The sequence below is a fragment of the Vanellus vanellus genome (genome assembly GCF_965231255.1).
Source record: "Vanellus vanellus genome assembly, chromosome: 9".
NCBI classification, from domain to species: domain Eukaryota; kingdom Metazoa; phylum Chordata; class Aves; order Charadriiformes; family Charadriidae; genus Vanellus; species Vanellus vanellus.
Genome location: NC_138914.1, coordinates 8,562,267 through 8,578,276, shown reverse-complemented (window position 1 = coordinate 8,578,276; position 16,010 = coordinate 8,562,267). Strand labels below are relative to the sequence as shown.

The 16,010-nt window shown below is 42.0% G+C and overlaps 1 protein-coding gene across 1 annotated transcript in view; it reads right to left on the bottom strand.

Annotated features, from left to right (window-relative positions):
* Positions 1-15,691, bottom strand: part of LOC309675273 (contactin-4) — a gene marked incomplete at both ends in the record, with an annotated part of 173,472 nt that extends 157,781 nt beyond the window's left edge. Inside the window, one exon of the mRNA XM_082487533.1 lies at positions 15,637-15,691. Within this exon, the coding sequence (XP_082343659.1) occupies positions 15,637-15,691 (55 nt within the window). The remainder of the gene's footprint in view (positions 1-15,636) is intronic.
* Between the last annotated feature and the right edge of the window lie 319 nt (positions 15,692-16,010).

The window sequence follows — 16,010 nt, the reverse complement described above, 5'->3', positions numbered from 1 at the left end:
TTGCTGTGTGTCTGCACTCAGAGCCTCCCTGCAGGCACCTGAGCATCTCAAGGTTCTCCCACTGTCCGTGCAGCCGTGGGACACGCTGAGAAGCAGCAACGGCCCAACCTGCACTACCGGTAACGATACCACATGCACACACAGTGCTGCAGCCACAGCAAACGGCATCAAGCAACCCCTGTTCCCCGCTTTGTGCCGCACTTGTCGGTCACGCAGGCAAGAGGGAGCAGAGGCCAAAATACGGAGCATCCTCCCAGCCACAATGAGCACCCCAATACTCAGAGCCCCTCTGCTCTCCATGGCACTTCTAGATGCAGCAATTCAATTCCTTTCATGCAAAAAAAGCTTCTGAAGAACGAAAAGAGAATTAAACCAGACAAAACCACACTAAATATTAATGTAAAACTTCAGCCTTTTGGACTCAGCTTTCCTACATGAAATTATTTTTGCCAGAATTTTTGTCTTGCTTATTATTAAGCACATGAAGGTCTTGGCTCTTTAACTTCATGGATTTGGACTGGCACATTTTATCAGGCGACACATTAACAATGCTCTTTTTTTTTTTTTCTTTTAAGCTATGTTATGACATCTCTCGAATTACATAAAATCCTTGCTAACTGCTGTAATGTTAACTGCTGTATTTTCAAGTGTCTTCTCCTAAATACTTCTACAAGAAAGCAGTAAAATGCCAGAGAATGTCTGCACTTAAAAATAAGAAGGGGTGGTTAAGTTTTACCAGTAATTGGATGTCACATTAAGGAAAGTTAAATTAAAAAAGTGTTAAAAGCCTCTGCCATCGTTTTAAACACAACACCTTGCAAGAACTGTGAACGCTACTGCTGACTCCAACGTGTAAGACCTAACACGCTAACAACCTTTCACAAATCAATCCTGCAAAACACTGACAGGCACATTTAGCTTGTATCGCCAAGAAAAAACAACGCTACAAGCACATTTTTTACCCAGCAAGCATGTTTCAAAACCAGCACCACCATACCTGCACAGAAACAACGATAGGTATCAGAACAAACTCAAATTGTGACTTCAAATAAAGTTTTAAAAGTTTGGTTCAACACCACTCAAAACAAAGTAATGAGAAACACAGTAATCAGACTTTTACTGCCTGCAATGATACCACCACAACATCCTTATTCCAGGAATAACTATCAGTAGCTGAAGGCTAAGGTATAGGTTTCTCTTCCCCAAATCCCAGGTCAGGTTCCAGTCTGCTGTGCTTTTATGCAGCTTGGTTAGGCAGTTCCTGGCTTTTTCAAACCGTTCAAGTGGTGCTGCAACACCTGCACTTTGTCCCACAGACATGCTGTAGTCCACTGGCACACGCTACAGATGTTTGCAGCTGCAGGCTGAAGTGAAGTTGGTCTGAAACCCTTACAGCCCTGCCCATGATTCCTCCATCTCCTGCCCCCGAGCTGTGCCGATTTCTGTATCTGCTCAGGATGGTCTAAACACTAAATGCAACAGCACACTGAAGACAAGGTTGTTCTGCTTTCTCTCCCTCTGGGTTTGATCCGATTCCCGAGGACGTTCATAGAGAAAGAAAGTATATTTTGTTTTTAAAGCAGGATCTCACTGATTTTCAATCTCATTTCTACCCAGAATGGAATTCATTATTTTTGAGTGAGAAGAAATACAACATCGTGACCCAACAATTCAGTAGCGAGACTACCCACTACAACTCCCTGTGTCAACTCCTGCCGATAAAGCATTTTAATTGTACAAAGGAGCTCTAAAGCCTTCATCAGTGTAACATCCAAGTGCCCCCTTTCCTGCACCCTGAAGTGTTTTAATTAATGTGAGTAACACCTGTCAAATCTTGCTATTTCATGATGAGAGGATTGTATGCTTTGCCTCGCACACATTTGCTGTCCTTTCTATTCATTTGCACACATGTACATTTTAAAAAAGGAGATATCAGCCACGTGCTTTAAAGGTGGTCTGGATTATGAAGTAGTGGTTAAAACTGAGTGCAGAACGCCTCTTTTACTGCTTTTCAGACATGGATATAATTTTAAGTAGTTCTGCACATTCTTACCTAGTTTGTACTACACAGGTACAGTACTACGAGCTGTACCTTTTAATTCCACTTTCCTTTTAAGTAACTTTGGTCGGGTTTGCAGCGTTCCCGTTCACGTGCTTGGCCAGTGCTGATGCACAGCTCAGTGCCTTTCGTTCCCTGTCCCCGGGCCCCATGATGTAACCCAGGAGCACTCTTATCGCTTCTCTCCTGTTGCCGTTTCACAAGGGTAAAGCTCCAGTAATTCATCATTCACACGCCACTCCTGCAGCCACAGTTGCAGAAGAGAAAATGTTTGTAAACAAACATCCATCACGGTTGTTTGCACACATCTATATTTTCTTGCCCTTTGGCCTTTTTTTTTCTCACTGCTGTTTTGGATAAATATAACTGTGTTCGAGAAATCATCACCTAGTGCTGCGCTGCAATTAGCACCAAAAGGGGTGGTAACTAATTACAAGATTATTTAGCGATTCATAAACCATAGAAAAGGTTTATCTAGTGGTGAAACACAGAAATCATGCGAAAACAGTAAGACAGAGGAAACCAGAAGCAGGATGGCAGATCGTGGAAATCCTGTGTCATTAAAACACCATGCGCCAGCTCCTCAGCTGATTTAAACCGGCATTCTTTGACAGAAGTCAATATAATGACTTGCACTATTGGAGGAGCGGGGTTATTTGTCAGGTCTGACAAACCTTGTCTTTCTCAAGCGGTTCGGGGGATGCAGGACCCTGCAGGGAGCGAGGGGGAGGGCTCTGGTGTGCCGCAGGGAGCAATGCTGGACCGTCCACAAAGCTGCTTTCCAGATGAAGCATCTTTCCACAGCAAATCTGCACAAACTCAAGTTGTTCAGCTCAACCCGCTCGCGTCAGCGCTGACCCCAAGTGCTTGCTGATACACAACTCCGCATAAAGATACCGTGTCGACCAAACATCGGTGAAACATCTGTTGCACACGTTGGTGCTCATCTTGCAGAGTCAACTCAACATTCACCTGTAGCGCTGAAGCTCTGACAAATTATAAACCCACGTTACAAAGCCGCTTCCTAGTTCTGGCAGCTTGTGAGGCAGGCACATTAAATGAGCAATAAAATGCAACTTAATGGGGTCGATGTTAAATTAGTTTCAATTATCAAACCCCATTTTAACAAAATGAATGCCTGGCTTACATCCAGGATTCACATAATTTACATGAGAAAGCGCTAGGTTCTCTTTCCTCCTGCTAACTGATGGCGTGTCACTCCTTTGCCTTTCATTAGGGAATAACTTCCATATTCTGTCGTAAGTACATGAATGTACAAACAAAAGCCAGAAAAAAAAAAAAGGGAACAAGCAAGTTCAAGCAGAAATGGAGTAGAAACCAAGGAATGTAAGTGACTGCTAAACTTGATGAAGCAAAGTCAGTATTAATAAATTCCAGAAAATTCTATACAGATTTTTTTCCCAATTAGCTGCTTGAGGACCACTATCATGAGGGTATTACAACAACTAAGAAAAGCCACAGAAAACCTCTACTTTTCACTAAGAAGCAGGGGGACACAGGCTTTAACATGCACCAAGCTCTTTAGATGTTGAAAATAAGAAAAGAAAATGCCTTGCATCTGCATGTTATGTATACCGGAAATCAGCTATAATATTTTGAAATGAGCAGCTAACATTAGTGAGCAGAGATCAATAAAGACCCAGTGTCTGTCCTCCCTCCCTGGAAACAGCAAGGGGATGCTGGTGCATCCCAGGGAACTCACTCCACCCAGCACCACCACTCACTACCACATACGAAAAACTATCTGCACAGTGTTTCCCATTTATAGAACGAGAGACATCACCATCACTGATAACTCGTCTTGGCCACTTGACTTGAGAGTTGCAGCTGGGCTTCCTGACTCAGGAGAGGCATCAGCTTTATATTGCTGCAGAGAGCATTTTTATTCCAGTTGAGGAATACATGTTTCAATAACAGTTTGATTATGTGCTGCACTGCCTTTTAGGCTTGCTTTCATTCCTTAAGTACGTCAGTGTTGCTAACCTGGAGGAACTGGAGAGCGTCAACGCATGCAAACACACACACAATGGCAAACGCGCCTTCCCGCTCGCTCTCATGCAGGTGCCTTGGTTCCAGCTGGACCCCTCAGGCTGTCCTAAAGGACCCTATCAAGCCCTCCCCACCCCATACTCTCCCTGTTTTGTTGTCCGTAAGAGATTTGGGGGGAGGGGGGGGGCTCTTTCAATTATTCTTTCTGAGCTGTCATGTTAGCTATCATTTCATACCAACAGATTTACCGCTCCTCAGCCCACAGTCTCACAGCTCCACCTCTCTCAAAGATGCTCCTTCCCTCAGGAAGAAAATCATGAGAATGAAGCTTGTCTCTCCTTAGGCCTTTCTTCCTAGTTTTTGTACTTTAATTGGCAGTAAGTATCATCTCTTTCAGTAACGTTCGCAATTTCAGAGTTGCCTGTATTTATTTTCTCTGGTTATGGTCACAGTGTACTTGTGCGGCAACAAAAAAGAAGGTTGGAGACCACTGGCACACTATGGACATCGGATCTGCATTATTCATTCAAGGGGATGACAAAATCATGACAGATGCACATGGTAAAAGAACACAATATTTCAACTTATTGCCAAATCACCACAACCTGGACTTCAACAGTAAAGCTCAGAAATACAACAATGCCGCTATTGGTTTCATACATAAGTCCCTTTTAAAGGACATTATAAAAGACAATCTGATGTAGATTACTTGACACCAAGAATTTGGAAGCAATTTTTCCATAGCTGAGGAAGTGCGTATTTCTCATCTTCATTCCACCTGTGCATCCAGCCACCTCCAGCCCTTTTTTGTCTTGGTTTGTCTTCTGCATTTCTCCCTGCTTTCATATCCCAGAAAGCCCAACCGTCAACCTGCCTTCTTTCAAGTCCCCCTTCAGATGTTTTCTAGTAAAGCCCACACAGCACAAACCTAGAGAAAATGCCATTTCACATAGACCCTATGAAAAACGGAAGGAGAATGAATGCTACAGGAATAAAGCTTGATCTGGCTCTCAGCGAGCGTTTCATGTTGTCCGTTTACACAGACAGCAAGCTTGACTGTTCCAAGGCAGGAATAATTTATTCTTGCCAGTCTCACTGAACACCCATTATATTATCTGCTCTTCACAACTAAAAACAACGATAATATTTTGAACTTTGTCAGGGATCTATTTCGCAGCCCCGAAGGCTTTAGAAGGTATGAATTAAAAGACAGTACGGCAGGTATTTCAGACACAAAGAGAAAGCCATCTAAATTCATGCTGCACTCAACATGCACTGGACAGAGTTCAAAAAAAGAAAAGTGCTCAGACGTGCTACTTTTTTCTTTTTAGCTATGTGACATGGACACAGGATGTTTTATAAACGACAATTTCCCTTTCTTAAGGGATGCAATCTTCATACGTTTAAACTCAGAACAGTGGAATTAAGACACATCAATACATGAAGATAGATATATTTTTCATACTTCCACTGACACCTGGGAAGTTTAATTAAGTTGAAAGTCACCAACTTCAGCTGAAGATGCTGACTACTGGCTGTTTAATTAGTTGCCTGTCTTATTGATTAGCAACTTCTGCAGTACTCGATTATAAATGGTTGTAATGTTTGCCTTGCTTCACAGCCTAATTAATGATATAGACTATCTAACAATCATGCCTTAGTTTGATTTATGAAGCTAAGTATGTATATTTTATTGCAAAATAAAAAATTCAAATACATAAGGAAAAAAAATTGAAGCACTGAAGTGATCTCATGCAAGTTCTGCTTTTTCATTGTAATGCACGGGAACAGTTCTCTAAAACTTGCAATAATGAGTCAGTGCAGCCTGTCATGAGTATATCCTTAATTTCAGAGCACAGACTGTCACAGCATTTGACAAACACTTCAATAAACCAGCATTAAACAACATTCAGATGAATGAGCTGCATTATAGCATTCTGTGCTCTATTAATTAAAAGCAGTACTTATTGCGAGCAGCCCACTTACTTGCCATAGACTGACTTTGAGCACAAATTCACAAGAATACGTAAGCATCTGTTCTATTTAAAAGCGCAAACCCTGTAAGACCCAGAGCACTTGCAACAACCAGTGCCTTGCTGCAAAAGGCAACATGCATTTCTATGAGAGACCCTAGAAAATCATGCAGACTTCGGGAAGAGCCTCACTTTCTGCTATGGATAACATTAGCCAGCAATGCTGTGCCAGTCAATTTACACATTTAGCTATCAGTAAAGGGTAATTCTCTTATTGCCCACATTTATAGTGCTATAATTATCAAAGTCGAATTGACCCTTTCCCCTTTTATTCCATTTGGATGATCACCCTTGATTGCTGCTTAGCTGAAAGACCTTTATCCAAATAATAATGAACGCTGCCAACATAATTTTGGGCCAGTAAATGCTCTGCTGCACAAGGTAAAGGCAGAAGGCAAAACATGGATTTAACCCCACAAATCTGCATGGAAACTAATGGGTCCCCCAGTGGCTCCTGTTAATACTCTAAATGATGAAAATACCCGCAAAAGTGTGGAGAAAAGGGAAAGAAATTTTGTACCTGTGCCGGGCAGTGTCAGGGGATGAAACGTTTAGACAGAGGCAGGTTTCTGACTACTTATGCCAGACTTTCCCTCGCAATTCAAGATGAGCAGCAGTAAACACACTAGCTCCAAATCAAAATCTCAAAGAGTGGGAGAGCAGTGTCTTGCATGCAATGAATATGTGTATCGTGATTTCTAGATACACGCTGTAGCCCAGCATTGCAGTTCCTGGAGCATACAGAGGTGCTGTTGTCCAAATCAAATCCCGGAGAAGAGTCTGCAACAAGCCCCTGTGCCCGACCCGACAGGTTTTGCATTGCACCGCATCTTTTACCTTCTCGTTCTCCTCAACGACCACACGAGCACTACAAAATGAGGTCCCTTTCCAATAATATTTAGATTTTCTAAGAATCATACAGTATTTTACCTATAAAGAAACAGACTAATCACCTCAAATTTTGCAATAAAACTTCATTTTTATTGGCAATAAAGTAGTATTTTGGGTCCACATCCTCCTAATTTGATAGATGCTGGGAAAAGGAGGTATTTCTGTAACTCCCTAAATGAGATTTAACTTCAATACCTACATACTAATTCAAATGCAAAGAAGCTAAATTGAAAAGAGGCATCACATAAAATGCACAGGGGATCAATAGACAGCCAGATAGTTGGAACATCTGCTTATAAAAATGTCTGTACAGTCTCTGTTTTATTTAAAGTGCATCATCTTACCTCAGTAACTTTTGAGAAAGATACAATTAAACTTGCCCAGATGGACTTGTGAGTTAAACAGAGAAAAACATAATATACCTAATCATCTGCATGTAAAAGAGAAATGAGAAAATTGCATCGATATGGTGTATAACTTTATAATTTGGGAAATTATGGCCTAAATCGGAGTCAGGTCACATCTAGCAAAGGCTTTGCTGCTGACAGATCAGGAATGTAAAATTGGTATAGACCTCTTATGAGGCCAAGTTAAATCCTCTGCAATCACAGAAAAACTTGCTATATAATTCCTAAATAAGCATAAATTACTCATAATCACATACATTTTCTTAGCTCCCCTTTACAGCTATGTACAGCTGAGTGATATTGTAGAATCCCACTTTGGCAGCTAAAGTCTGATAGTTTCAGCTTAAATGAATTGTCGCCTACTTCAGATTTAATTGTTCTTACCCCAGTGCCCTCTTAGCTTGAGAAATTCTTCCCCTCTGAAGTTTCCCCTCTCACTCTTTACTGCCCTAGGTTAAACCATCCCCTGTTCATCTCCAGCTTCAGTTGCTTCACGCTAGAATTACAAGTCCTCTGGCTTCAAACCTCTGTATGTATAATACATTGGACATTAATATTAGCTATTTTTATCACCCATCACCACCACCTCTACAGCACCTTTAATTCTGTTTTACACATTTATATATATATATATATTAAGGAAGCTTCCGTTCTCAGGCTAGGCTTGCCCAGGAAACGCAGCAGACTGGCAGTGCAGAAGGAGAAGAAACAGCCAAATGAAGTTTCTACCAGGGCTTTCATTGCAGCAGCAAACTTGGACAGCCTCAGAGGAGAAGACAAGGGCAGATGCGCTTGGTGGTGCTCATGACCCCACTTCTTTGACTTTTCATCCCAAATTGAAATGAGAAATTTGGTTGTATGAAGTTTGTAGAACTTCTCCCTGACATTAGTAGAGGAATGCTTTCTGGCTTGAGTTCAAGACACTTGAGCTCTGATGAGCAATAAAAAGTACAAGGAAAGGACCTTCCCTGGGAGGACTCCAGTGCATGGCATGTCTCAGGACCCCACACTGCCAACCATCATCCACAGCAACTGGTAATGCTCACTGTCTTCACCTTTTACAGCTGTTCTTACCTCAAAAGCCTCTACTTTTTCAGCAGTATGTCTCACTAACAACACAACAACTATCAGCTGTGGCAAAATTGTTCCTTAAAATGGCAAAGGCATGTTTAACACAGATCAGCTTAACCATATTCAAGAGGCAGTAATGTTGCTTGGGACACAGGTGAAATTGACACTAGATGTCCTGGTTTGAGGTGGCCCAAACCACAACACTAGAGTTGAACCAATGGTTAACCATCTTAAGGAGTTTAACATCACACTGCAGTCCAGGCATTGCCAGGAAATGAATAAAATCTAATTCCATGACTGTTAAAAAATTAACAGTATTTGTCACAGCAAGGGCTGTCCCCTGCAGAAGCGACCTGTATCTTTATCCAAGTGACCGGTCTCCACCCCACCATCTACTGTCCTCTCCTGCCAGCAGCAGCCCAGCCCTGCTGTGATTAAGAGCAGCCTTTTATTCCAGAAAATGCCTTTTATTCCAGAAAACACCTGTCCAAAGCCCTCCACTGCAGTAACTATTCAGCACCACCTTATACAGATAATTTAAAGCATGTTCTTAGGCAGCTTTTAAAAACTTTTCTTAAGGAAGACCAGTGCACTCAGGGCAACCACCTCCAGCAGTGGGTTTGCTCAGACAGTAAGATTATATGATGTTAAGTATTCACTTTTCAGTGGAAAAATCTATACTCACAGCTAACACAGCGTGTTGTTGGTGTGACATCACAGCTCTCCTGTGACCTCATCACCCACCACTATGGTGACAGGCAGATTCTTTAGGGATCCTCGTTCCAACTGTGACATACCAAAGTCACAGTTGCAATCCAAACGTTATTTTAACCCGGGCCCGGTGACAGAGCAGTCCATGTCACAAGACTCATCCCCGAAGCCCTCTGCAGATCGGGTCACTTGCACACACCAACCGCACCTCCAGCCCCAAAGGGCACGTACAAAGCTCACGCAGCCCTCAGCAGCACACCCTCCCCTCAGCCACAGCCACACCTGCCTGACAGACTTCTAGCGCCTGCTGCGCCCTTTTATAGGCGGCGTGTGCTCGTACGCGACCCCGTCATGCCACGTCTTCCTCCTGATTGGCCCGGACGCCCTTTAAAGGAGAAGCGGCGACGTGCGCAGCTCCCCCACAGCTAATGGCCGCCTGCCCACAAGATGGCGCCCCCGGGGTGAGGCGTAGGGGGCCTCGGGCACAGCTCTGTCCACAGCATTTGAAAATAGAGGACCTTAAAGTGAGCAAAAAACCTCTCAAATAATTCAGAAAAAAAACCCCGAACTGTTAAGGGCGAGCCAGATCTCAACTGGAAAGCCTTCTCCAGTGACAGCTTACCGAGTGCGGTGAAGCCAAGGGCTGGGTCATGTTTGAGAAGTGATTATATTAATAGGAGTCATTCGGTGCTTTATCTGTTCCAAGTGCTATGCAAACATTAATTAGCCAGTCGGGTAGAGAAACGCAAAGTGCTGCAGAACTGACCAAAATATAAATTAATTAATTATGGAACGGCAACAGATTAATCATTTTCCAGCTACCCACTAACATCAAAGCAGCAGTCATGGGAACTACACAGCACCAGAAAAAAACGCTGAACAAATTGAATTGCTGCATTGCTTATAGAAGACCATCATTTAATATGTACAACGGTACTTCTCAGTTTAATTATTTATATTCAGACAAGAAATTAGCAGAATTTCTTTTGTACGTAACCTACATCTTGGATAGAAGCATGAATTCAAATAGGTCTGTGACTATCCATCTTTGTGTGAATTTTGAGGTTTAATTTTTAACAGAGCTGGATGCCTAATTTCATTGGAATGTATTGATACAAATTATGGTGATTTTTCTCTAACAATGGAAAACACTAGACTATATGTTGTTTTTTTAAGAAATTACACAGCCATGCTCTAAATACTCTGGTCTGAACCACTGCTGAGGTATTGGTTATGCTGTATCAGCATGTGACAGAAGGAGAAAGAATGCCTGGACAGGCATTTATAAGAATATTTTCCTGTTAAAAAAACAGTTTTGAAAAAAAAAAAAACAAAAACAAAAACAAAACCACAACCCACATTGAAATGAGCTCTACAGAAATATTTCTCTTTCTTTTTTTGGACTTTGCTCTCGTGTGCATACTTCTAGATTAGAAAATGGCATTTTTCAGCACATAAAAGGTGAAACAATGCTTTTGTTCCACCTTAATTGAAAATATGATAGAATTTGATATTGAAAAATATGATGCCGTTGCTGGATATGCAGAATTAAGTGTGGGTGTTGGTGGGATATCATGACACCAGTAACCGGCTTCCCTGTACAGCCAGCCAGGAAAAAGCCCATTGATAAATACCACTCTAACCCCTGTTCTGATGGCTGAAACGATGTACAAGTTGTACATGCGGTCTTCTTCATATTAATTCATCTCACCCTTTCAGGTGTGAGAGGAAATATGGCTAATACCTAATTCTGCATACCTGAAGAATTGTGAAACTCTAGCTTTTCACGTAACAGCGTGTAGGCATGTACAGAAACAGTGGCGTGACCTATACAAGCCACTCTGGGGATCAATGCAGGTATTTCTAAGTTTCAGGATCACCTTCCATGTTCTGCTAAAAAATTGCCAGCAATCTTTGTGCAGCCCATTTAATCTGTTGCAAAACAAAGGCTTACACAGCTGAGAGGCTTCATGAAGAAGCCAAGATAGCGGAGAGAAAGAACAGCATTTCCTTATTCGTTCACATCAGTGTAAAACAAATACTAGATTCGATATTTTGGCTTGTGCTTTTTGGAGCTACGTCAGTCACCCCTCCAGGAGCGTTGAACAGATACAGCTGCAATAGCACTTTTGCTTTGACAAAACAAACTTGTTGTAACAGAACCATTATTACAGAGCTGCAAGACAAATTCGTTTATTGAAGCTATTGTGTTTACGTGGTGCTGGCTAAGAAAAAAGGAGGGCCAGTCTTGCTGGCTTATGTGTTTGTTGTGTGCGGAGATCTTTCTTTTTAAATAGCAAAACCAAGCAGGCAGCCAGAAACCAGTCTCCAAGAAAAAGCTGAAGATGGAGATTGGGGGCAGGAGAGCAAGCCAGACTCCAACCACATCCATGACACAGCAGACCATAAACGCTTCTTAAAAGCTAACCAGGTTCCTTCTTTTGTTTTCTGTCAAAACATGAGTGGATCTTCACGGGTTAAATTATAAAATATGCATATGCACACTCACACAGCTAATGCGTCTCTGCAACTGCAGCTCATTAACATGCAAATATGACTTCAACAGTGAAACTCACTGCTACAGGAAGTTAATGAGGCAAAGAATTGCATAAGAGTCACAAAAATACAGAAAATTTCCTTTCATATTTGTCCAGCACATTACAGGCATACAGACTACGTCTCAACTTCATTAACACCAGTCGTTTTGGCTCATCCTGTGCAATGTCTTTTGTTTCCCTGTGTCTGTTCCCAGGCTGTACACAAATGCATTTCAGGGTATACAATAGCTATGTGGGGCTGCCCAAGAGAGAGCATTTGTTAACAAAGTCATGACTCGAAGAGCTGTGTGTTATTTTTCACAGGCTATTCTGCCTCTCATCTTACTCACCAAAACTTAAAATTATTGCCGCCACAACTGCTATTTAAGGAATCTGACAGCCTTAACAAATCAGAGTTATTTGGCACCAAAGGAATAATTTGCTGTTACTGCTTCCCAGAGCTGACACCTGAAGAAAAGACTCCTGAAAATATAATCAGAAACTCTGAATCGATATACATCAACTATCCAGCCCAAAGAAAGCATCGTTAGTTTTTATCTGTATGACCTCAGAACAACCAGTGAGAAAAGTGGGCTGAAAAATATGGTCCCAGGTTGGGTGATGGATTGAAAGGGGGTCGTAAGCTCAGAAAGACCTTTAGCAGTGCTTCTGCCTTTTCGAGGGAGGCTGGATGGCTCCCAAAATTATTAGTAGATTTGCACCTTTGGGTAGCTGGTTTAAGTATGTCCCGGGATTGATCTAGCTTTCTGAGTGTTTTATCCTGCTGTGAGGAACTGTAATATCTGAACACCCAGTACATAAAATCAATAGCAATATCCCATGCGGACTGTGAACCGCTCTGGCACGTCTTTCTTCTGGCACGTTGGCAGCAGCAGATAACTGGTACCCTTAACAACACGTTTGGATACTCCAAGTGCTTCGGGTTTGACAGCTGTTTGATGATTGGAATGATACAAGTTTGGACGTTTTAATGCAATTTCTAATGAACAGATGTTCATTTAGGAAGCACACACACACAAAAAAAAAAAAAAGCCCAAGTAGCTGCTGGGACTGGCAGTAGCAGGAGCCTACCAGCTGTCCCCAAAGGGTCACTGAGGCCACCGCCACATGGGGACAGTGGGGCCACTCACCTCCACAGGGAATTTTGACAGGGCAAGACACAAAGCTCATCCTCCACCAGCTGCGGCAGAGACAAATACAAGAGCGATATCTAGGCTGCGTATTTGACACTGATTAGAAGAACTAAATACAAGTATTTGATTTTCAGGTTTAAACTTATTTTCACCAGTAACTTAATACTTAACACAGTTTCCCAGTCCCTTCAGGGTCCATAAGGCACTATGAAGGATTGTTAGATAACTTTTCTGCATCTAATTTTTACCTTTTTTTTCTTTGTCTAATTCAATTATTCATTTTTTTTCTCTCAAGGATGGTTCAATGATTTGATCAACATGAAAATACTACTTCCTAACTTGATCTTTTAAACTTAGAATTTAAGAAGAATTTAACAGAAGAGCAATGACTACCTATTGGAGACAGAAGGAGAGCTTCCATCCTTCCTGGGTAGCCCTGAAGCAGAGACCTGTGCAGGGCAGCAGGAGGAGCGGTGCCCCAGGAGAAGTGGGCAGCCTCAGGCTCCCCTGCACCTCCCTGCTGCTGGGCAGGACATGGCTTGGGAAGTTACCCGTCTCCTTGGAGCTTTTTTCTTGAGATCAACAGCTGAAGTTCTCCAAGAGCAGCATAATTACCAGCAGGGGCAAACAAGCCTCCTGAAACTATGTTAAAAAAAAAAAAAAAAAAAGTAGTAGAACATAAAAATACAAAAATTAAGAAGGGCTGAAGGTTTGTCTATAAACTGTTATTTTACAGCTTTGTGCCTTTTGTGTGGAGCTGCTAAATAGTAACTACTAAAATTAACTACTTTATAGTCATCTCCTCCCACCTTGCAGAGTGCATCAATGCAGAACAAGACGATGCAAGGTAGTTTCCTCCTGAACTTCGGAATATTTAGCAGCCAGATGTGACTGTGTTCACATAGTCCATAACACCACAGCGCTACGCAAAACACTCGCACAGGTCCAGGAGGTATCCCGAGCGCATTAGCTAATAAAAGCACTGCGCCCAAACGAGTTAGCCCTGCTTCGAGGTAACACCACAGCTCATGCAGCAAAGTCCCCTCCATGCCTATAGCTGGCTTGTACAGCGTTGCAGGCAGACACAGAAACTTCCAAATTTAAATCTTGTTGGAAGAAGTCAGCCCAAACCACATTCTTCAACAAAATTAAACAATTTGCTCACTCATCACCTAACAAAAAACTCGCACAAAACTTTGGGCACTCCTCTCACCGTAACTCTATTAAATCTCCCTCAGCAGGACAGAGAAACTCATGCTGTGCTGTGAAGATATTCACTGCCCTGCAAAGATGAGAAAAAATGCCATTGCAGAGTTGTGGGGAAAGGCAGTGCTTATGAGGTGCATTCTTCTAAAAAGTAGATGTACAAGATAAGGACAAGGACCCAAATACATTCCCCGGAAACTTTATTTTGCTGACTCTAGACATTTTGCAATAGGTATTTTAGGTATAGAAATTACAGTAAAAAAATATTTGGCATGCTTTTGTTTTTCTACTATTTTGTTTATTTGCTTAAAATAAAGGATCATGCTTCATGTATTCCTGCAGACTAACTTCTCTAGGGTTGCAATTCCTGAAACACGTGTGGCACTGCATTGCAGAATCTCTGTGCATCCAATTTTCTGCCAGCTCAGAAACTGTCATAGCACATTTAGAAAGACTTGGAACCAAATTTCAAAAATAGGTACCCATAAGTTCCGGAATAAAAGTGGCTTTGTGTTCAGTAGAGCTAAGCAGAAGAAAGTAAACACTATTATAAGTAGTTTGCTATTACCTAAAATGCTGAAAAAGTACCCTGACAACATGAACGTATAAAAGGGGCGAAAGCACAAGTTACTAAAAAAAGCAGTAAAACACTCTGAGCTCCAAGCAGCAGATAAATTAGAGCAATCCAGATGAGCACCAAGGTGCCATACACATTAATTAAAACGTAACACCCTCCACCTCATCCCCCCCAAACAAAATACATGTTAAAGGATAATAATGCCAATTCAAGGAGGAAATAATCAACGATAACTTAACAGCAAAGAGAAGAGAGACTCAAAATAGACTTCGACAGCCCTGGTGTGATCACAGTGCCCGCTCAGAGGCACGGGTGGAGCATCAGGAGCCTGGTTCCCCCAGCTCTCTGAGCAGCAGCCTACGAACAACTCCTTGCGTGTGAGAAGGTCAAGCAAAGCTTTGGTGCGAGCTTTGCTGACCTTCTGCAAATCTCAAATGTCTTCCAAGAACTGTTTCAGCTCCAGGAAAAAGGCACGTGCCTCGGAAATTTCATTTTGCCAGGAACGCTCAAAACATTGCAACTCTCAGGGAAGGAAAAGTTAAACAAGGGCAGTTACCGAAGACGGTTATATCGCTGAAATATGTTATTCTAATTATTTGTTAAATGGAGCGAGGTCTTAGCTGTAACATAACACCGTTTTAATGGGATTTAAAGCCATACTCCACGTAGGTTTAATTGAGCATTGAAACGCTTAGCACAGAACATGGGAAAACAACTTTCATCAACAGCAACTTTGAACTGGAAATGGGTAGAGCAGACCTTTGAAACATTGCTCTTTTGCTGTGGAAATACTGATCAACAGCAAAAGGAGCTTATTAAGAGCATCAGCTTGATCTGTTCGGCAACCTTTCGTAAAGCCGGTCATGGAGCAGGGACTTATTTTGCCATTTTATCACTGGCATATAAAATGCGCTGCGCTTTTGCATTAGTGTGAAATACAGTGGCATTCTTAAATCAAAAGTTTTAAAATGACACTTTACCTGCGAGGCACACCATGAATGATTGCAGCACGAGCAGTTCCCATAGCAACCTCATCTTCAGCTTCCCGGGTCAGAGGAGACGAGTCCGGTAACTACAGAAGAGAATGGGGCTCTTGGAAATTTTAGGCAACCTTTAATCTGTAAAAGAGAAAACATAGATTACAAGATTTAGTGTTGCTGCTCCTTCTGGTTTTGACAGTTTGGTTTTCTTTCCAAGAAAGTTGCATCTGAAGATCAACGAAACTTTTTTAAACCCTGCATTTAAAATTGTTCTGAGGAATGATTTGCAAAATTGGTTTACTCCACAAGTGCTACTAACAGTTGCCTTTTGTTCTTCTTCAGATCAATGCTTTAGATCTGAAGAAGAAGATTGT